This window comes from Mustela lutreola, chromosome 15, assembly GCF_030435805.1.
Source record: "Mustela lutreola isolate mMusLut2 chromosome 15, mMusLut2.pri, whole genome shotgun sequence".
NCBI lineage: Eukaryota > Metazoa > Chordata > Mammalia > Carnivora > Mustelidae > Mustela > Mustela lutreola.
This window is the reverse complement of record NC_081304.1, coordinates 16,845,418-16,867,688: the sequence shown is the minus strand read 5'-3', so window position 1 is coordinate 16,867,688 and position 22,271 is coordinate 16,845,418. Positions and strand designations below refer to the sequence as shown.

At 56.7% G+C, this 22,271-nt stretch overlaps 1 protein-coding gene across 3 annotated transcripts in view; it reads left to right on the top strand.

The window, feature by feature from the left end:
• CRHR1 (corticotropin releasing hormone receptor 1) overlaps nucleotides 1-22,271 on the top strand; it is a 50,748-nt gene that overhangs the window by 22,585 nt on the left and 5,892 nt on the right. Inside the window, exons 3-12 of one of the 3 annotated variants that reach the window (XM_059149065.1) lie at nucleotides 5,883-6,002; nucleotides 10,696-10,781; nucleotides 17,074-17,180; nucleotides 17,903-18,023; nucleotides 18,235-18,388; nucleotides 18,700-18,760; nucleotides 20,821-20,893; nucleotides 21,083-21,168; nucleotides 21,378-21,513; nucleotides 21,696-21,737. In XM_059149065.1, the coding sequence (XP_059005048.1) occupies nucleotides 5,883-6,002; nucleotides 10,696-10,781; nucleotides 17,074-17,180; nucleotides 17,903-18,023; nucleotides 18,235-18,388; nucleotides 18,700-18,760; nucleotides 20,821-20,893; nucleotides 21,083-21,168; nucleotides 21,378-21,513; nucleotides 21,696-21,737 (986 nt within the window). The remainder of the gene's footprint in view (nucleotides 1-5,882; nucleotides 6,003-10,695; nucleotides 10,782-17,073; nucleotides 17,181-17,902; nucleotides 18,024-18,234; nucleotides 18,389-18,699; nucleotides 18,761-20,820; nucleotides 20,894-21,082; nucleotides 21,169-21,377; nucleotides 21,514-21,695; nucleotides 21,738-22,271) is intronic. The other 2 variants (XM_059149064.1, XM_059149066.1) reach the window with 2 other exon arrangements.

Here is a 22,271-nt window from a genome sequence, read left to right as displayed (position 1 = left end):
TTTCCTTCAGGACCTACTATGCGCCTGGCACTCTACTAGGTGCCAGTGATGCAAAAATGGAGAGCTCACAAACCCACAGGACAGGAGGTTCCTACCCACTTGTCCTGATGAGTCACACACCCGCAAAGGTATCTTTCCATTCTACCCAGCCATAAAAGAGGCAGTTCAGCCACAAGGGGGTGGAGGCAAGAGCAGGACTCTCGGCCTGCCCTCTGCCACCCTCTCCATGCCAGAGTCCCAGGCAGAGCCCCAACCCCTTTATCCCAACAGTGCCTTCCTCTGAATAGGCAAGTGTGTCTGTTTCAGAGACTGTCCTTGGGCCACCTGCCACCCTATGGGCAGCTTTGGCTGAGTTCCTCTCTTAAGCTGAACCATGCAACTGCGGGGCTGCTGCTAGGTGCCCACCTCCTTTGGTTCACTCAGAGGCCACTGATGGGACACCCAAAATAACTGGGGACTAGAACCAGATTCTGATTTCCTTCTGAAATTCTCTATGAAAGAAGGATCTGCTGGGCGCTTTTGGACACTGAGCCTGCTGGGAAAGGAATTATGTCATCTACTTGAGGCGAGAAACCCATGCCCAATTGTGCACAAGCATTAAGTAGGCCACCTTCAAAGGGTTCTCACTGGGTTTGTTAAAACGCCCCCCTCCCAGGGACCCTGACTCAGCAGGGGTTTTGTCAGAGGCAAGAGGGAACTGTCCACACTGTTCCTCTCTCCTCTTACCTCCACTGGCACAGGTTTTGGACCTTCTAACTGCAGTGCTCCCACAAACATCAGAGTGTGCATTTGGAGATGGAGGAAGCCCCAGGACTAGTCTTACGCATTACTTTAGCCCATTCAGCTCCACCCCCTGCCTCCAGAAAAAAACACTTAAAGGACCTAGCCGCCTCACTAAGGAGGGGGCAAGCCACCAAGTGATAGGAATGTCAAAACCTCAGATATGCCAAGTACACACTAGCCTCAGGGCCTTTGCATGTGCTGTTCCCCCTATCTAGAACACTTTTTTCCCAGATGTGCACGTGGCCCCCTCTCTTACTCCCTTTAGGTTTCTGTTTTAATGTTAGCACCAAATTGAAAGAGCAGTCCTGGCACTCTTTATCTCCTTACCCTGCTTGCTTTTTCCTAGTAGCATTTCTTACTGCTTAACAGCTCTGTGTCTGTCTGTCTGTCTGTCTGTCTGTTTGCTGCACCCATTACCTCCCATCCTCAACTAAGGGCAGGGCACTAATTTTATGCGTTACTGTATTCCTATGCATTACTGTGTCCCCAGCTCCTAAAAAGTTTCTTAGGTGGTCAGTAAAAACTTGTTGAATAAAGAGCAAAGCCATTATTCCTCCCCATCTAGGACTTAATTGGCCAGGAGGGGCATCCTGGAACAGCTTGGTGTGGGCAGCGGTTGACGATAATAGTAGCTCAGGCTTTTTGCTTCTGGCTGGTAAATCGGCTTAGCTCTTTGCAAGACTGGTTTACTCCTGTCCAGAGTGCTCCTCACCCCACAACTATGCTATCCAAGTAGGGAAAATAACCCCCAGGAGAGCAGGAGGGATTGGGCATTTAGGCCAGGGGGACAAATGGAGGGGACACTGGCTCAAGAATTAGAGTTCAACAGCCATGACCTCTAGGTCTTTATAGCACCGATGCTGAGAGACACCCAGACTTCCCTACCTTCCTTCTCCCCTTCCCAACTAGGAGATCCATGCCCTCCCCACCCCCAGCACCTCTAGAGTTATTTTTCCCGGTACCTTTTTCTCCTGACTTTCTGTCTACCTTTCCCTGTTTTCCTCTCAGTGTCTTTGTCTCCTTCTATTTCCTCTCTCCCCCTCCTTCTCCTTCTCCACTTGCTCCCATCCCCTTTTCTTCTCTTCAAGTGCTTAAATAGATTGAATGAGTGGCCTGGGTTCCCAGAAGGACCCTTTACACAGCCTGGTATGCAGTAGTGTTCTGCAACTGTTGGTTCTCCCCGCCCCAAGTCCTACACACCCTTCCCCTTTGGACACCCGGGTTCTGCCTGATCTCCAGGGACCGCGTGTCCGCAGCGCGGTGAACTGAAATCCCGGCGTGAGCTGTGAAGGGCTGGGCACTTTGCAGGAAGGTGCCTTCGAGGCAGTCGGGGTGGGAGGTCTGCTGGGCAGCGCCCACCGCCAGGTATGGCCCCTGAGGCCTGTTCTGCAGCCTCCTCCCTTCCCTCGACTTTTGGGTTCCTGCCCCTCTTCTTCCAGCCTTTCTTCTTCTAACACCCTGCATTTACTGCTCAGGCGGCTCCCTACAACCCTAAGTCCTCGCCCCATACTTGAATGCTGGTCTCTCCAAGGCCAGACCTCTTCGCCGCTTCTGATTGGCCCTGGCCTCTGGCCACGCCCCCGTATGGCTACGCCCCTCCACCGGACCCCGCCCACCCGGCAGGCAGTGATGCTGCTGATGGCTTCTACCCTTTATTCTAAAGCCTGCCCCCCACCCCCTTTCTTCCCTTCTCGCACACAGACTTTCATTCCGTCCAGAATTTTCCGGGCTCTTAATGTAAAGGTCACGTCAATGTTAATATTACCCTGCTTCCTACCCGCCCTCTCCGCCCTACTCAGCCTTCTGTGAGTTGTGGGGTGGGGGTGGTAGAAGGGGGGAAGAGAGAGAGAGAGAGGCACTGCGGCAGCAGGGGCTAGAAACTGTGCAACCAAATGCTATGAGGGCCAGTGGCCCAGACTGGGGACCTCTGTGGTGCCCTGGGAAGAGCCCGGGACAGGTGTCAAACCCAACTTCTACCTCTTAGTGTTTGTGTGATTCTGCATAAACAATTTGACTGCCTGGGCCTCAGTTTCCTTACCTGTAAATTGGAGAGAATCAGCACTCACCACAGCAGGTGGTGTGAGATCCATGGTAGGTGCTAAGGAACCCTAATCCGTACCAGACGAGAGGCAAATAATGGCTGTTCCACCTGCTTCCACCCCTCATACCTACCTACCAGCTGCGGGTGGGTCAGGGCTCCAGCCATTGGCTGCTACAAGGTCATCGAGGTCAGAAGGGCCATCTGCTTAGTAACTGGTTTCTGCCTTGGCTCTAGTCTGATCCTGGCTATGGCTGGTGCCCGGCCATGCCTGGCCCTCTGTTCTTTGCCAAAGGGGCTCTGGGGAAGTGTCCAGGGTAAGAGAGAGAGGGAGAGGGAAGGGAGGGCAGAGGGTGGAGGGTGGAGGGCAGCTCCTATGCTGAGAGAGCATGATAGACAAGTTCCTGGTGCTGCCACACATGACGTTTGGTTTGCTATTCTCAGTGCCCAGCTCAGGAGACACTGTGAATGAGTGAGTGAGTGAATGAATGAATGAGCAGCTGTCTGAGGAAGGTATAATGATATCATTTGATCAGAAGGTCTATGCAACGTACCTGGCACATGTCTAGCACACAGCCCTCAAAACTGTCGCTCCCTCCCCCGCTGCCTCCTGGGCTTTCTCTCCTCCCTTTAATGGCACAAAATGTGGCATATTAGAAAGAGCGCGCCATTTAAAGTAAAAAACACCTGGCTATACTTCTTGGTTCTTTCACTTGTTGACCCATGACTTTGAGCAAGTCGCTTAACATCCCTGTGCCTCAGTTTTCTCATCTGTAGAAAGGGACTGATGACATTGCAGGGGGATGAGCACTGAAGAGATAGATGACGATGGGCCTTGAAAAACCAGAGCATGGTCCATTATATTATCCTCCCCTTCCCGTGGCCAGTTGCCTCTAGCTTCCCCCCGCCTCTGGGCTCAGCACGAGTGGTTCAGCATGAGTGGCATGACCCATGAGAGATTACAACCACAAGCTGCTTTCCTCCTGCCTACCACACCATGATGCCATTCACAGAGGCTGTACTGTGGCACAGCACCAAGAGCCCGCCAGCTCCCCGGGTTCCTGAAGCTCCAACCCAGACTTCTTTCTCTTTCAGTTAAACCTCTTGATCTCAAGGCCTCTGCCCCAAGCCCCGATTTGCAGGAACATCCTATGGATCACTTTGATTAGAAAAAAAACCAGCACTGGGTACATGGACTGCTGGGCACCACCCAGCATCCAGCAGGGGAAGGACGTCCACCTAACCCTGGGCTGTTTCCAGAGAGACTGAGATCAGGCTAACATGGGGAGGAGATGGCAGGTGGGCCCCAGCCAGGGCTTGGCCAATCTGATGCCCAGCCCTGAAGTGGTGGCCTCTGCATTGGTTCGTGGCTCTTCCTGGCTTGTCTGTGCATTCTTGCACCTGTCCCCAAGAATCACTCACCCTCTCCCATTGGGACGGGCATACTGGGTCCCAACAGGACTCATGTGCCAGGCTTTTGTGGAATAAGGGCACCCAAAGGCAGGGAAAGAGGTGCCAAGGTGCCAAGGCTATCCTCGACCCAGCCTTCCACCCCGCTCCCTGGAGACTAAAAGCCTCCCTACACAGAAGCATTCCTGTGGCCTCCCTTCTGCCCCAAGAGACAGGCGTACACACACACATGCACACACTCCACCCCAAAGAGTTCTTCAAAGGATGCCTGGGTGGCTCAGTCAGTTAAACGTTTGCCTTCGGCTCAGGTCATGATTCCAGGGTCCTGGGATCGAGTCCCACATCAGGCTCCCTGCTCAGAGGGGAGCCTGCTTCTCCCTCTGCCTGCCACTCCCCCTGTTCCTGCTCTCTCCCCTGCCCCCCGCCATTCTCTGACAAACAAATGACCTTTAAAAAAAAAAAAAAAAAAACACCGAAGTGCTCTTCAATTAAGGAAAAATATTTGGATATTTGGAAAATATTTAGACTTTGACATCTTTTTGGAGTCATAGATCTCTTTGAGAATCTAATGAAAGCCACGGTCCCTTTCCCAATTAAGATGTGTATATACACCAATTTTTTCACTTAACTTCAGAGTCTCTGTGAACCCTTAAAGCTTCCAGTAGAGTGAGATTAAGAATTTCTGGTCAGATCCAACCTCTTCATTTTATTATAAAGACACAAATGGTGGTCCATCTCCTGGATGGCTCAGTTGGTTAAGTGTCTGACTCTTGGCCTGGGTTCAGGCCATGATCTCAGAGTGCTGGGATGGAGCCCTTCGTCGGGCTCCGTGCTTGAGGCAGAGTCTGCTTGTCTGACTCTGCTCCTCCCCCTGCTCTCTCTGTCTCATAAATAAATAAAAGTCTTAAAAAAAATAAATAAAGACACAAAGGCTTAAAGAGCAAGCGACGTGCCTATGGTCACACAACAAATTAGTAGCAGAGCCCGTCTGAAGTGAGTGTCCCACATTATTAGTTCAGTGTCCTTTCCCATCCCCCTAGGTGGTTTCTCCCTCTTTTGTCTCCCTGTGGCTCCCTTCTCCATCAATCCTCCGCTAGGGCCCAGCACAGTCCAAACGCAAACACTGTGTGTTCAGTAAGTGTGGTTATCAAGTGAGGGAACAGCATGGCCAGCTTCATTTAACCCGTTCCTCACCATAGAGTCGGAGTGGTTGTGGTCTGGTTCCATTGACATGTGCAGGGGGCTAGCTCGAGGACTGGCTGGGTCTGTTCCAGGCTGCTCCAGACTGTGAAGTCTCAGAAGTCTAATCTCTACCAAATGAGGGGCCGAGAGAAGTATCCTCGGGCTACAGAGTGGAGGACCGGAAGTATGTCCGGGATTTTCTCTAAATGCTCATCAAGATCTCAGCTTTCAACACCACCTTCAGCTGTCTCTGTTCCTCCTCTACTCTGGAACCCAAGCCAGCTCCCTAGTGCCATAGGGTCAAATTCAGATTCCTTTCCTTGATGGCTCCTCTGCCTGAGATGAGATCATCTCTACACTGGGGGTCATCGCTCCGATCTTATTCCCAGCTGGTGTGTGCATGTGGGGACCTGGGGAGGCTGTGGGAGTGGGGAGCTCGCCCTGCCTCACCAGCTCTCTCTGCCCCCAGGACTGCAGTGCAATGCTTCCGTGGACCTCATTGGTACCTGCTGGCCCCGGAGCCCGGCGGGGCAGCTGGTGGTTCGACCCTGCCCCGCCTATTTCTACGGTGTCCGCTACAACACCACAAGTAAGGAAGCCTATGGAAGGGGGGACCCTCTGCTGGGAAGTGGGACAGGATGGGGAGGGCTTGGAACCTGTTGGAGGTGGGGGAAATAATCCTGACGATGACAGGACTGTAGTACGTCTTGTGGATACAACCACTGTTTACCCAAGACCAGCTCTGTGCTCTCTACCACTGATTCCCACAATACCCCTGGGTGATGCTGTACATAACTCTATAGTTCTCATACCACACTGAGGTTTCCAAGGCTCCGAGAGGTTAGGGAACTTGCCCAAGGTCACCAGCTGGTAGGAGGAGAAGCTGAAATTTGCCTGCAAGTCTGTCTGACAAACTGGGTTAGTCAGGATCAGCCTAGAACAGCCCTATGAGCTAGGGCAGGAAACAGAATCACCCCCACTTGGAGCTCAGAAAGGTTAGGAGGTCCGTCCAGGGCCCTGCAGCCAGGAGGTGGGGGACACAGTTTTAGATCCATAGGCAGGGGGCTGAGCCTCGTTTGCAGGCTCTTGGAGCTGGTGGGGCAAGGGAGGACTGCCCAGGGTCTGTTGGATACTTGATCCCCACATAAACACCTTGCTACCCCGAGACCCTGGGCCTCCTGAGCCTCCACCTCCAGGCTTTGCAGCTCCTTGTCACACCACCTGTCACCCTCAGAATTAATTTGCTCTCCCCTGTCAATGACTCACAGCTCCTGCTTATGAAGAAAGCAGCACCTGCAGGCCAGGGGCCCTGTCCTGTCAGAGAGAGGGCTGCAGAGTACCTAGGTGGGTTCTTGGGGTCGGTGAGCCTAGGCTCTGAGTCCCAAGGGGGTGCCGAGGGTGACCAGACCCCAGGTGGTTCACTTGGAGACTTGCCGAGTGACCTTAACATATTTTCTCCCTCTTATGGCCTTTGGCTCCTGGTCTGACGATGAGAAAGCCAGAGTGCTTGGCTTCAGCTCAGAGCTCCCACGTTCCTCTTCTTGCCCCCTCTCCTTTACCAGCTATATTAAGGGTGTTCGGGGGGGGGGGGGGTGGCTGCAATCCAGGAGGGGTAGGAGGGTCAGAGGAGGCTGAAGCAGCCAGACCACACAGGTGCCTGTGTCTGCAACCAGTTCTTGGACCCGAGAGGAGGGGGCGGGGAGGAAGTACAGTACGGGGGAAGGGCAGAAGGACCTAAGAAGAGAGCTTGGCGTGTGCCACCCACCAGCCTCCAATACAGTAGGGCCCGGTTTACAGTTAGGAAATGGAGGCAGAGGCTGACAGCTGCCCAAGGTCACAGGGTCATAGGGCCAAGGCTTCACTCCTGGTGCTGTGTGCCCAGTCCGTGCAGGGATCCCAGGGGCTGGTGCCTGGCAGGGTGCCACAGGGCTGCTCCCAGAAGGACGCCCTTCTATCTCTGTCCTGTCAATTTCACCTCCAAAGTGATGTTCACTTCTGAGCCGACTTTCCCTCCCTCCCTAGAGCCACTGCCCCAGTCCAAGGCACTGGCTCTCTGACTCTGGTTTCCCATCAACCCATCTGTGACTCCCAATTGCCTCCATGGTCAAGTCCACCCTGCTGAGTGGAGCCGGCCAGGCTTTCTGTGGCTACAGCCCTGTCTCTCCGCATGAGCTCACTCCACTCTTGTCTCCAAGGGTGACTTAACATGACCCCAAGGAAGATGTCCGTGCCTGGGTACGAGCTGCTGATTAGCCGCTGCCTCAAGTGCAAGCCGGGAGTCTGGGGTTCTAGCCCTGGCTCCACCTGGAACTGGCTTATGAACCCTCTGCACTGCCTTGTCCAGGCCTCAGTTTCTCCACCTGCAGGATGGGTGGGAGGTATAGGTGAGGAACTCTCTGCCCCTGGGGTGCTGGGGGTGATGCTCCTTGGACATGAAGCCAGGTCTGGAGGACTCGCCCTTCGCAGGTGCCCCCAGTCCCAGAAAGTGAGGGACACACCCATATAATCAGTGGTGCCTGGGAGCCCAGAATTGTACCTAATCATTAGGCACTAATTAATTCATTTACTGGTGAGGCATTGCCAGGACTTCCAGACCTTCTCCTTAAGGCCCTCCCTCCTGCTACATCTGATCTTCAAAGGGATGGGAAGGTTTTCCAAAAATATCCATTTTCCCGAGACTCTCCGGGAGGACTGCTCAGCTCAGCAATTAAAGACAAGGAGGTCGCATCCTCCCTGGCAACGATTTGTTGTGGGGTGGGGGTGGGGGGAGGGGGGCTGCTTTTCTTTCCGGATCACCCACCTCCTTCCTTCCCACCGAAGCCTGCTCCCTCCGGATGACCAGGCCTCGGAGGGGCGCCAGGCTCCCGCCCCACCTGGGGGACACGAAAGGGGAGCTTGAGCCAAGGGGGCCTCTCCTGCAGCCTCTACCAGTACCCCCTTTGATAGGGAAACTGTAACCTGTCCCGAATCTTAGATAAGGTTATATAAGAAAGAGTTCAAAGTCAATAGTAATGAAAATAATAGAGCACGCCGCAGGCCAGGTAGAGCGCCAAGCACTCTGCACATGTGAACTAAATATGCCCACTCAGCCTCTGAGGCAGGAGATGTTGCGAAGCTTATTCTTATCTTGCGGATAAGGAAGCTAAGAGGTTGTGTGACTTGCCCAAGGTCACATGGTTAGGAAGGAGTGATGCCAGGATTTGAACCAGGGATGCCTGAGCTGAGGGCCACGCTCTTCACCCTACTTCATGCTCCCTTTCTTAAAGCAAGACCATCCCCCTCTTCCTACCCCACCCCCGCCATGCCTCTTCCAACAAGATCCCTGCCCAAAGCCCCTTTCTTTGCAGACATTCCAGAGTGGCCTTGGGTCCCAGGCACGTCCTATCCACGGCAGACACAGTGGATTCCCCTGGTTCCTTGCCTCCTCCCAGACCTTCCTGAAATCCCAGTCACTAAGCCCTCGGCCCTCTGATAGCTTATCCCTCATTTAGCAATTAGGAGAGAATCAGCAGCTCCTCTGCCAACTCTGCCCAAGGGCTCAACTCTGCTGGGAAGGGAAGCTGCGCAGAACTTTAAAAATGCATTTAGCCTCATGTTCCCACTGGCACGCTGTGGCCTGAGCAGTCTTTCAGCAGTGCAGCCAGGAGTACGTTAGAGAGGCCGCGACCCTGTGGTCCTTGGGGTCAGACCATGGCTCCATCTTTCCCAGAGGCAGCAGCATCTGCCCACCACCACCCACCACGCCATCATCTCCCTCTTGTCCTGCAGTTGCCAGCCAAGAGGCAGGTCTGGGCTGGAGTGCCTGCTGGGGGATCAGCTGCCCAAGCCCTTCCCTTTACAGACGACAAGAGGGCCTAGCGGCTCGGGAGGCTGGCTGGCTGAGCTCACTCTTGTGGCCCAACAGCCCTGAGCCAGGCCTAGGGCGTCCCACTCTGTCTCCCGTGTGGTGCTCTGCCCCTGCCGGGCTCCGGGCTCAGAGACTGGGACTCAAGCAGCTTCCCCAGCCGTCCTGGAGCTCTGCCGGGGTGGGGAGGTGGCGTGAGGGTCAGTGTGAGCCTTGGAAGGGCCTGCAGCAGGACTGGTTCAAGGTTGATTGCTCTTCTAGCCCATGCTGCCTGGGCTCGGGGCCAGAGTTCACTCTAGGAAACATATTTAAAGCCACCAATGCCAGGGTAAGGGAGGGCGACCTCCGTCCTCAAAGGAGAAAAGACTCAAGATTTGGATCTTCCTTGGCCCCTTCCCTACTGGATTTTAGGGCGCTGGTGCCTGCCAGGACACCCCAAGATGTCTGAGGTGGGTGCAGGGGTGCAGGCAGGAGGGAGAGTAGAAGGAACCCATTGTACAGCTCCAGCCACCAAGAGCCATGAAGCCAGGCCTAATCTCAGATCGCAGGGCTCCTCCCCATCTCCTTAGAAGGTGACAGGTTCCGGGCCCCAGTCCAGTCTGGTGGCTGCACGGGCCCCCATGCCTCCCTGGGCCGTCCTCCTGTCTTTTTCCCCAAACGCCCTGTGCCAGGCTGGGAGCTGGTTGTAGTGGATCTCGTGAGACCCACCCCCGGGACATCCCCCAGCCCACTCTTGCGGCCTGTCCTGTTCTGTCCTAAGAGACCTCCACCGTGGATGCGCCCACCACATCACCCTCCAATGTAAATCCTGCTGTTAGAGAAATGCCACCAGGACCTTCCCCAACACCTGCCCTGTGAGCCCCACCCCATGGGAAACACTGCCACGTGAGGACCCCTCCCATAGGAAACCTCTCCATGGGTAGTCCCCGTAGAAAAGCGTCATTTCAGTGTGCCACCCAAGCTGTCACTGCGTACCCTTCCACCAAGAGCGTGCCCAGCCTTGTGAGGGAGAACTGACTCATCAGCTCTCACCATCCTTTTTGCTACCATGTGAGAAGCCAAGGCGGGACGTTTCCCCGAAGGGCACCCACCACATGATCTGCGGCCACATAAGGCCTTGCAGGGAAACAGCCGCAGCTAGCTAGTCAAGCCTGCCCCTGGGCCCTTCCCAGGAATGCGATCCTGGCAGCCTGGGAAGGCAGAGCCACAGCCCATGGGCAGCCCTTCTGGGGCCAGAGAGCAGAAAGAGGCAAGAAGTTGGGGTAGTAGGGAAGACCCTTTCCTCAGCTTCCACGCCAGTGTCCCTCACCCAGTAGGCAGGTCCCTGTGTTCACCCAGATGGATGGGTAGATGGACGGACTGATGGACAGACGGATGCCTGGGTTGCTCTTTGGGAGAGGAGCCCATGGGTGACTCTGACTCTCTCTCCTTCTTCCAGACAACGGCTACAGGGAGTGCCTGGCCAATGGCAGCTGGGCCGCCCGCGTGAACTACTCCGAGTGCCAGGAGATCCTCAGTGGGGAGGTGAGGCTGCCCATGTGGACGGTGGGTCAGGCCCCAGCTCAGGTCTGGGTCCGCTGCACAGGCGCCCGGCATCATGGCTGCTCGCAGCCATCCCCAAGGGAGTGTGAGCCAGGAGGGCATCAGCTGGCTCCGACACAGATCACCTGGGTCCTTGCTCCTTCCCTTCTTCCACCTGCATTCCCTGGGACCGACGTCCCTTCGCCGCACACCACCCACCTGCGCAGTACATCCGGGTCCCGCCAGGGGGCGCTGTGTGTCAGACTCCAAGACGGCGGCCGGGTGTGGTGGGGGGCGGGGAGCAGAGGGAAAAAGCCCTGGGAGAGCCTTTGAAATATTTAAATGTTTTTGAGAAGGTGGTGCTTACACATAATACAAAATTCAAAAGGTACAAATGGGAACACAGAGAAGGGTCCTTCCTGCCCTGCCCTGGCCACTGGGTTCCCGCCCCAGGGACCAGGCCCGTTTCCTGGGTGCTCTTCCAAACACCTTGTCTGCCTAGGAGAGTAGTTACATATACAGGTGTTCTTTTTTCTTTTTATCCAAATGTTGCTTGTTCTCCACACCGTCTGACACCTTGCTTTCTGCATATGATCATCCGTCTTGGAGATGGTTCCAGATCGGTACCTAAAGAACATCTTCATTCTTTTTTACATTTTCATAATACCACATTGGGCAGACATGCCATCATTTATTTAACCAATCTTTATTCTCAGTCTGGTTATTACCAACGGCGCCGCAATGAATACTCTCTTAAGGGTGGCGTTTGGCAGGGACCCGAATGTATCTAGTGTTGCAGCTGCCGCCCCCACCCCATCTCCTGTGCCCCCTCCCCTCCATCTCCACACATCCTTTCAGTGGGTGCTGAGGAAATGAGTGAGCAGAAGGCAGAGGAGAGACGGGAGGACACCCCAAGCTGTCTGAGGGCTCTGGGCATCTGGGTCTTGGAGGAAGGGGGCGGATCTACACCGTCCTGAGAATTCCAGATCTAAACTGGAAAGGACCTTGGAGACCCTCTGTCCCCTCTTAACCTGCCTGGTAGGAAGAGCCACCCAGAGCGCTTGTTCAAAGACAGGCCCAGGACTATCTTCAACGCCCGTGAGTCAAACTCTGCAAGGAGGACCTGGGAATCTGGTTTTGTTTTTGTTTTTTAAGATTTTATTTATTTATTTGACAGACAGAAATCACAAGTAGGCAGAGGGGGAAGCGGGCTCCCTGCTGCAGGGCTTGATCCCCAGACCCTGAGATCCTGACCTGAGCCGAAGGCAGAGGCTTTAACCACTGAACCACCCAGGAGCCCCGGGAGTCTGCTTTTTTTAACAAGAACCCCAGGGGACCTTCTGATGGGAGGGGTGAATAACTCTGACCGAGTGCAACCCATTCACCTTGCAGGTGGGGAGACTGAGGCCCGGAAAAGGGGAATCGTTCCCACAAGGTTACACAGCCAGAACGAGTCAGAGCCTGGAACCCGGGCCTTGGGGTCCAGGCTCGCCTCTGCCTCCCACCAGGTGCTCTGTGCGAGGTCAAGCTGATGGAGGAGGAACAGCTTTCCTCCCCTTGCACCCCACCCGGCCCTGGGTGCTTTCATGACCTCCTTCCCCAGGCTGTCTAGCTTCTTGTCACTGAGCCATCGGGACTCGGGACTCTGCTGTCTCCTTCCTGAAGCTGCAGGCACAGGGTAGTTTAGCCTGGAAGAATGGCATGTGCTTTGGTGGGCTGTTTTGGGAGCGTGAGTTCCTAAGGATGCCGGAGAGAGGTTTGCTGGCATCTCCACTCACAGGCAGCTTCATGGTCCCCCGCAGGCCACGGTGCGTTGGCCCAGTCCCCCCCCCGCAGACCTGAGTAGGGGGCTAAGTACCCATACGGTGGGCCAGCCTGGGAAGTCCTAGGGTTGCATGTGAGGCATCCCCACCCCTGGGAGGGACTGGGGGAAGGAAGCGGGGTCAGGAAACAGTTGGGCCAGAAGGTCTGGGGCAGGGGTGGACAAGAAGACCACTTAGCCTGTGAGGAACTCCTTACCGGGCACACAGGAGATGGGGCTCATGTGCAGAAAGCGAGGGCAGTGCTGCAGACAACTTTTAGGCCACAGGTCACATGCCCATAGGGAGAGGGTGGTGGCTGGGGGGGGCATGGCCAAGGCGAGAAGTCTTCACACACACCCCCACAGCACCCCACCCTGTCCTGTGGGGACTGCAGAACCTGAGGCAATGATGTATCTCCAACTACAGGTCAGGTGGCCAGCCTCCTGGCTTAAAACAAATCATCGTCTTCCCCCAACCCCTACCCACCACCAGGGAGCAGTTGTCTGTCGCCCCCTGTAACAGGAGCAAAGCTTGAGAACCATCAGCTGCTCCCTGCCTTTCCCCTGCATTGGAGCCCCCTGAATGTCAGGGGAAGTTCACGGTTCACCCGAATCCCTCCTGCTCTCATTTAAGTTCCATCCTCCTAGCTGGCTGCCGGAGGACACCACCCTGAAGCTCCCGCTCCTTCGGCCACGACAGAGGTGTTGCCCTCTCTCTGCCAGCGGGGTGAGGGGGAGAAGGAGGAGGGGGGACGCCAGCGTCTCGGCAGTCCCCTCTTTGGCAGAGTAACAGGAACAGCACAGGCTCAGCACTGGGTGGTTTGCTGGATGCTGGTTCCAGCACAGGAGCTGTGTGATCCCGCGCGGGTAATTTACCCCCACCAAGGCCCAGCTTCCCCATCTGTAACAGGGCCCAGAGCGACAGAGTCTGCCTCCAGGAGAGAGAGGGTCACGTCTGCCTGCGTCTTGGTCTGGGGAGGGCACTCCATCCATCCGCCATCCCTCTGCCTCTCCCCTCCCCTGGGGTCAGGGGAGATTGTCGGGTACACCTGGGTGGGGGGTGGGTGCCATTGATGAGACCAGGTAACACGGGCACCGTAGTGTTCCTCTGGTTACCAACTTGGTGGGGGCTGCCACCCACCCCTTTCCCGGGCAGCCCCTGCCAGTCCGCTTGCCTGGCACTCTGGGTAATCAATTAATTTAATTACTGAAAATGCCATTCCCTTCTGCCAGCCTCTAGCCTCCCCACTCTCAAGACCCCTCCCCACTCTCAAGGCTCCCGGATCTACTCTGGAGCTACTGAGAAGAGGAAGAGAAAAGTAGCCAATTAACGAAGCAGCCAGTTTGTCAGCTCAGGGCAGGCTAAGCCCTAATTAAGCACCAGGGCCCCCAGGGATCACAGATAATGGATTCGTGAGGGCGCCCAGAGGCCAGGCCAGGGAGAAGACTGCCTATAGCCACCACCACCAGGGGACAAGCCCCCACCTGCAAAGCTTGACTTGTTGAAGACCCAACCCCGAGAATGGCACTGACCCCCACCCCAACCCAGTACCACCCTACACTGGTCCCCACTCTCCATATCAGCCCCCCCAGACACTGTCTCCCCTAACTGCAGTGACATCTACCCCCCACACCCAAGCCCAGACTCACCCCCACCTCTCCTGACACACCTGCTCTGCTTCCCTCCCCTACACCCTGCTGAACTGGGGAGCCCAGGCACATCGTGGGAGGGCACACACCTTGACGCATATGAAAGGGTTTCAGGGGTGTAGGCTTCTGGGCTGGGGTTCGCTGCTCACAGCGTGTTGTTTGGAGCAGAGTTTCTGAAACGCTTAAGAATCATTGGGGCTTCTGGCTAAAATGAAGATTCAGACTTAGGGTCTGGGGCGGGGCTTCAGATTCCTGCAAGCCCCCGGTGAGTGATGCTGGGGACCACACCTGGAGGAGGAAGTTGCTGGAGTGCCCACAGTGGGTGAGGGAGTAGCTGTGGAAATCTGCTGGTGAGAGGGAGCCCCAGAGTGGGATGGCCCTGGTGGGAGCAGGGAGAGGCGGTAGCGAGCGCTCAGAGTCATCCTGCAAAGGCATCAGGATAGGTCTGACACAACCGCCACGTGGGACAAGGTGTGTCCTGCAGCGTCTGATCGAAATTGGCTGGGCACTAATTCCTTACTGGATCCTGGTCACTGAGAGTGCGACAGAGTGGCTCTGCCCAAGGGCCAACCTGTGACCCCTTCCTCACAGCACCAGCCGGTCTCCACGCCGAGCAGGAACAGTGCAGGTCAGGTTCCCAGGGACTGGCAGTGTCCGTGTGTCCTTCAGCTGCCTCAGCTGCTTCTGCTGCTAACAGTGGCCGTCTCGCCGGGCATCGTAGGGTCTCTTGGAGTGTCGCTGGGTGGCTCCTAGGATCTTGCTGGCTCTTCTCTGTGGCTGCCATCGACCCCATCTCAGGCTATTGCTGACCAGCTCCAAGGGTGTCGGCTGTCTCTTGAGTGTGGCTGGCCCTCTCCTGGGGTGGCCCTGCTGTGTCCCGGGCAGTCTGCCGTCTGCCGTCTCTCAGACTGCACCAGGCTGATGTGGCAGGCAAGGGAGGCACGCAGAGGCAGCCCCCTGAATGGATCAGGCCCATTCTCCCCTTTTGGCCTGGATGGAGAAAACCCCTCATCCTCCCCCACCCGCCTTGCAGCAGTCCTTGGGGATCCTGGGCGCTGGGCCGAGGGAGCACCTCTGTTTTCAGTCTCCGCTTGTCTCCCAGAAATGTGCCACAGTGTGGGACGGGGGCTGGGAAGGAGGGTGTCTAGCAGGTTGTGCAAACCTGGATTGCCATTGCTGGCCAGGCAGCTTGGGCTGATTATGCAGCCTCTTCAGCTGGAAAAACAGAGACAGAAGGACAGTCTCTGAGGGCCGTCATGAGAAAGAAAAGTGCGGACATGCAGTAGGTGCTTAATAGACCCACCTGGAATCTAATGACCCGGGCTCCGGGGTCGGGGGGGTGGGGAGCGGGGGTGACCGCACGCGGTGGTGAAGGGGTTCCCTGCACACCCGGCTGGCCGTGCCCACCTGGGCCAGCGAACAAGCTGGGGCGTCGAGCTGTTCTAGCTCCTCAGGAATTCTTACCACCCGGGGGCCTCGCAGCATAGATTTGCAGAAAATTTAGTGAAAGGAAATTAGGTCCCAGCTCCAGACAGACTGGGTGTGCGTATCTTCCAGAGCCTTCGGGTTTGGCCTCTACTGGCAGGCACTCAGAGACCCTTCCCATCTGCACGGTGGCCATAGATAGCGTGTGAACCCCTTCCCCTCTGTCTCTCTCTCTCTCCTGCTTTTCTGTCTGCCTTTCTCTGTTGCCTGCCTCCGTGTACACCTCAGTGGGTCTCAACCCTTCAGAGCCCGAGTTGCTAATGTGATTTCCTGCCACGTTCCTGAAAGCCTCTTGCAGGAAAATCAGCGTCTTAGAACAGAGTTTCCTCGAGCCTTCTGGGCCTCAGAGCTTCCTCAGGGAGGACATGCCTTCAGAAGGGGTGTGGTGGGCGCTGGGAAGAGCAGGGGGAGGGAGGGCTCAGCCTCTTCTCAGAGGCCCGCTCGGTGACCCGCTGCGGAGGTCTGTCCTTCATGTTTGGGTGAGAGAGTTTGGGCCTCAGTTTCCTCATCTGGAAGAAGAGTGGGGCTGGACTCCAGCCTTAGGACCAGCTCTGACGTCCGTGGATTCTGACTGGAACTTCTGTGGAGGGCCACGTGCTCCTTGGTGTCCCTGAAAGTTTGAACAAAGCCTTCGTGAACTTGCCCTTTTCCCACCACTAGCCAGGGTCTGCGCATCCTCGTGGCCTGGCCCCACTCCAGACCCTGAAAGGGTAAGGGGAGGAGGTGCTAACAGGGCGCCTCCCCCCGCCCTTGCAAAGCCAGCTGCTTTCAACAACCATTTCGCCTTCCTTCATGCACAGTTGTGGAGCCCACTGCGTGCCCGGTTCTGGCTCCCTGGGCCCTGCCCTCTCGGGACCTAGGAAAGGGTGAAGGGGGGTTTGCTGTCTGCCTAAAGCTGGGCACTGGGGACCACCGGTCCCCACTGTGGGGTGGAGGGCACCGTGGTAGCCTCAGCGCCTTGCCAGTCTGCCCGTGCCAGTGAAGAGGTGGTTCAGGCTGAGGGACCTCGAATGGCCGCCTGGTGTCTGGGCAGGACGGAGATGTGAGTGTGGGAGCTGCCCGCACCGAGTGGGGCCCCCTGTGTGGTGTGCAGAGCCCAGGTAGCCAGCACTCGTCCAACAGCATGGAGCAGTGGGCAGAGTGTGGGATTCAGGGACAGACATACAGACAACAGTCTCACCTCGGACGGCCCCGCTCCCAGGGCCACGCTCAACACGCAGCTGGGGCTCGGGCAGGGCAGTAACTCCTGGTATGGTCAACTCCATCTCGGCCACCCGAGGGGGCTGTCCTCATATGTCCCGTGGGTGCAGGGGTGCAGCTGTGTGGGAGTCTCACCGCTGTCCCTCTCTCCCACCCCAGAAGAAGAGCAAGGTACACTACCATGTTGCCGTCATCATCAACTACCTGGGCCACTGCATCTCGCTGGTGGCCCTCCTGGTGGCCTTTGTCCTCTTTCTGCGGCTTAGGTGAGAAAGACTCAGCGTTGGCCCCAGGCCTTGAGCTGGGTAGAGAAAGAAGATGCAAGGAGCAGCTCTGGGTGAGGGGCTGCTGGCAAGGGGGGGCCCTGCCCTCTCACCTCAGTGGGAAGGGGTGACAGAAGAACAAGTCCCAGGTCCCTTGGAACCTCAGGCAGGGCCACTTCTGCTCCCCCCCGCCTCCCCGAACCCAGTCCTTGTCAGGGGCACAGGGGATGGCTGAAGCCCAGGCTTGCCTGTGCTACCCTGCCCGCGCCAGGATGCACCCATCTAGAAGGCTGGGAAGGTGGAGCCCTTTGGGTTCGAACCTGGCTGGGCCCAGAACTATTGCCAAGGCTGCAGCCGGCCGCGCCAGGAAGAGGGGTGGGAGTCGGAGCCGATTGTCAGGCCTGCATGCTGGGAGGGAGGCATCCTGCTGGAAACTGTTTATTTTCTGACCCTGGAGCTACAGGAAAGCCGCCCCCCCCCCCCTTCCCAGAGCATCAGCTGTGTGGCAGGCCCTGCCGTCAGAGCTTTGGTCTGGGCGGGGCTCTGGTAGGAAAGGCCTCGGGAGAGCCCCTGCTGCCACGTCCCGCTGTGACTTAGCCAGTGAGCCCTGCCCTCAGTTTCCCCATCCACCCATCTGGGCTGGAGGGATGCTGGCAGCCTGTCCCTCACCCCCCCTCCCCTCCCTTGCTCACATCACCGACTCTGCCGCCCCCCTCCACCCCCAGGAGCATCCGATGCCTGAGGAACATCATCCACTGGAACTTGATCTCCGCCTTCATCCTGCGCAACGCCACGTGGTTTGTGGTCCAGCTCACCATGAGCCCTGAGGTCCACCAGAGCAACGTGGTGTGTCCTAGAGGGGCAGCCCCAGGGTCAGAGGAAGGGTCTGGTGGAAAATGGGCAGGGCGCAGGCCTTGAGGCTGGATGGTTCCCTGGGGGGCGGGATGCATCCTACGGAGAGAAGGCCCCAGGCCCAGGATGGGGTGCTGCTGCTTCTACCACCACCCCCCGCCCCCGTCTAAGTGTCATCTCTGCTTGGGGGGGTGCGGGGTGGTAGGGCTGGTGCAGGTTGGTGACCGCTGCCTACAACTACTTCCACGTGACCAACTTCTTCTGGATGTTCGGGGAGGGCTGCTACCTGCACACGGCCATCGTGCTCACCTACTCCACCGACCGGCTGCGCAAGTGGATGTTCATCTGCATCGGCTGGGGTGAGTCTGCCCCCCTCCCCCTTCTCCCTTCTCCCTTCCCCCCAGGCTGGGCTACCCCCCCACACCCAGGACTTACACTCTGGCCAGCTGGTGAGGGCCTGCGAGCCCAGGGCCAGGTCCAGGGCGGGGGTCAGGGTGAACACCTGTGCCCCTCCTTGGGGGTGGCATGCAGCAAGTTGGATGCGTGAGTAGGAGCTCTACCCAGGAGAACCCCTGCCCACCTCAAGGCCCTGGACCACATGAGGTTCCTCCAGGCTTTGCGTGCTCCCAGATCCCACTGATGAGCCTTGTGACAGCCAGTCTCTCCCCAGGTGTGCCTTTCCCCATCATTGTGGCCTGGGCCATCGGGAAGCTGTACTATGACAACGAGAAGTAAGTCCCCTCCTCCCCTGAGCCCCGAGGTCGGGGCTCACATCCTAGCTCTGCCTGGCGCTCCCCAAGGACCTTAGGCCAAATCACCTTCCATGGCAGGCCATGGTTTCTTCATCCATGTAGGGGAGGGTGCAGGGGGCTAGACTCGATCTGCAAGTTCCAGCAGTGCTGTGCTCCAGGTGGAGCTGGCTGAACAGCTGGATCCAGGCTCCTTGATCTGTCTTGGGATTTCACGAACAGCGTAAGGTCTATGGGCAGTGTCTGGAGTCACACGGCCCAGGTTCTGAACCATGGACCCCTTCATTAAGTAGTTCTATGACCTCCGGCTAGCTACTGTGCTGTGCCTCAGTTTCTTCATCTATAAAATGGGCATCCTAGTAAAATTGGTTCCTGTAAAGGGTTTTTGTGGGGATGATAGAAGTCATATAATAGTAAGCCTTCAAAAGAGTGTCTGGCACATAGTAAAGGCCATAGAAATATTTTCTATAAATATTAAGCCTTGTTTAACAAAAGACTCCATGGATTTAATAGAAATGAATTCTGATGATCTCACAGAGTTCCCCCCCCCCCCCCCCCCGCCAAGCTCTGAAGTCCTGAGGTGACTTTGGTCTCGGGTATTCCCAATTGCCCCTGAAAATTAGATTTCTGCTGTAGTGGTTCTTAGCTTTGGCTCACGTTAGAATCACCCAGGACACTTAAAAAAGCACCAGCGTCCAGGCTTGACCTCCAAAGAAGGGGATGTAATTGGTCGGAGTGTGTCCTGGGTACGGGGATTTTTAGCTGCTAAGACTGAGAATCACTGAGAGAAAGGCAGAAAATGTGGGTTCATACCAGGAACCCACTGTCGATGTCAATTCCTTCCCACCCCCACAGAGGGGAGGGGGCCGCCACAACCTCACTAAGCTCGACAAGGAGCCTGGAAAATGATATTCATATTTACCAGGCTGATGCTTCCTGACTCTGACCTGGCTGGCTCTCTCTGCCTTTGGCACAGCTGACAGGGTAAGGGAAGGTGGCCAGCTGCCAGACACCCCTGGGGGCTTGAGGTCATGCTGGAGATGTTGGGTCCTGGCACAGGAGCATCGTAAACCGTGGGCAACTGTGCCTGTGCCTGCAGGTGTGCAAGCAAGTACAGGGGAGGCAGGAAGAACAGGTTTCAAAAAACTGCCCAGTGTGTTTTGGAGGAAAAAGGACCCTTGGCTTAAGAAAGTCTGCCTGAACGGCTCTGTAGCTCCATCTAGTGGTAAGGTGCTGACACTGCAGCAGAAGGGATCCAGGTGTAAGACACTAGAAAGAACTGATCTAACTTACAGACCCTGGGGTTAACGATTCCACCTGGGGTCTAGCTTGCTTTTTGAAACCTTGAATTCTTTTCAAAGAGGTTTCACATAAAAATCCATAAGCCAGTTTCTGGTTTATGGAAGCATCATGAGATCTAGGTATTATAGGTCTGCATCCCCTGAGGGCCATCGTCTCCGCACAAGGACATGGGACTTCCCCTGTGCCTCACCTCCACCCACTCCCCAGATCCCCCAAGAGATTGCTGGAGGGAAACTCAAGAAAACGAAAAGCAGTTCTGCCTCTTGAACAGGTGAAACCTATGGAATCTCTGCCTGGGGTTCCTTCGGGCTGCAATTTAAGGGATTCTGAGATCACTGGCTGCTGGGGACTCGCTGCATGACAGTCATCACATGACAGGTGCCTGTGTGACAGGCACCATGAGAGGGCTCGTGCCAGAGCCCCAGTAGGGCCTCAGGGGAGCAGTGATGTGCTGAACCCTTGCCTGTCCCACTCAGTGGTCATTTCCACCAACCCCCCTCCCTGCCACATTGCCTGCTTCCAGCTTTCATCTCCTAATAGAGGGTGCCGTCTGCCCATTTTGCAGATGGAATAACTGAGGCATTGTGGTGGGATTCTGACCTTCTCCCAGGGTTGGAATCGAGGCACCCAGATCCTGACTTCCAGCCCTAGTCCTGTCCTGACCAAGCACTGCCCTTCCCCATGCTGCTGCCCTGGGCCCAGATGACCTCCTCTCTTACCATCCCTCTGTGGCTTTCTAGGTGCTGGTTTGGCAAAAGGCCAGGGGTGTACACTGACTACATCTACCAGGGCCCCATGATCTTGGTCCTGCTGGTAAGACCCTGGGTGGAGGGGGGCAGGCAGGAGAGGGGGACAAGCAGTGCCTACTGTGAACGGACAGGGTCCCCATGCAGACCAGACATGATCAAGACCCTGAGACCCCGCCCTGTCCACCCCGCCTGCCTCCAGCAGCTTGTCCACACACACATGCCTATACCATCCCACTGTGTGCTCCAATTACAGATCAATTTTATCTTCCTTTTCAACATCGTCCGCATTCTCATGACCAAACTCCGGGCGTCCACCACGTCTGAGACCATTCAGTACAGGTAACCCGGCCCGCCTCCCTCCCCTAACCGTGGGGGCTCCAGAGATCCCAGCCTCGGACCCAGGTCTCCCCGCGCAGCCCCTCCTGAAAACCCCAGCTCCCCATCTCAGACCCTGGAGACCTGGCACTCCACCCCCAGGTCCAGCCCTCTTCCTCCCTCCTGGGGTGGGTTGTGACTCTGGGCCTCCGCACCCCCCCCCCCCACCTCAGGAAGGCTGTGAAGGCCACTCTGGTGCTCCTTCCCCTCCTGGGCATCACGTACATGCTGTTCTTCGTGAACCCCGGGGAGGACGAGGTCTCCCGGGTCGTCTTCATCTACTTCAACTCCTTCCTGGAATCCTTCCAGGTATCACCCCTCACCCCTCACTCTGGCTCTGGCTGTCCCCCGCACCACCCCCCTTGGGTGGGGATTCTTCCAGGCAGGGGCCCGGAGGGGCAGGAGGCTGTGGAGAGGAAGGGGGTGGCCCGGAGGCTAGGTGGGGCCACACCTGTCCCCGTCCCTTGACCCACCTTCTCGGTCCACTCCAGGGCTTCTTTGTGTCTGTATTCTACTGTTTCCTCAACAGTGAGGTAAGGACACTGGGGCCCCCGGAATCGCGGGGGCCTGTCGGGATCTGAGGTTGTCTGAAGCCTCCTCCTGCCCTCCACACTCTCTCCTCCCTGCCCCCAGGTCCCTAACGGGGAGGCTGCTGGGAGCCCCAGGGTGGTCCCTGACACCTGCCCATGTGCTCCTGTAGTGGCAAGCCCACTCCTTTGTTCTCATAGGCAGTTGGCGCTGGGTGGGGTGGGGGTCAGAAGCTGGGGTTTCAGTCTCATCAATGAGTCTATGAAAAGGCTGGTTGAAAACAGGAAGGGCTGAGCCCTTGGGCAGAGCGGGCACACGTGCTGAAGGGAGGAATTCTTCATGGCAAAGGCCATTTGACGCCTTTAGGTGGATGGGGAAAAGGCATCCCTTCTCAGAACATTTGAGAAAATCATCCTTGCGCATGCAATATGCAAATATGCAAATGAGAATGTTAACTAGATGCAGGTCCCCGCCTCCTGCGCTGCCCTCTGTGCGCCTCACACCTGCGCACTGCGCACCTGCGCGCTGTCCCAGTACCG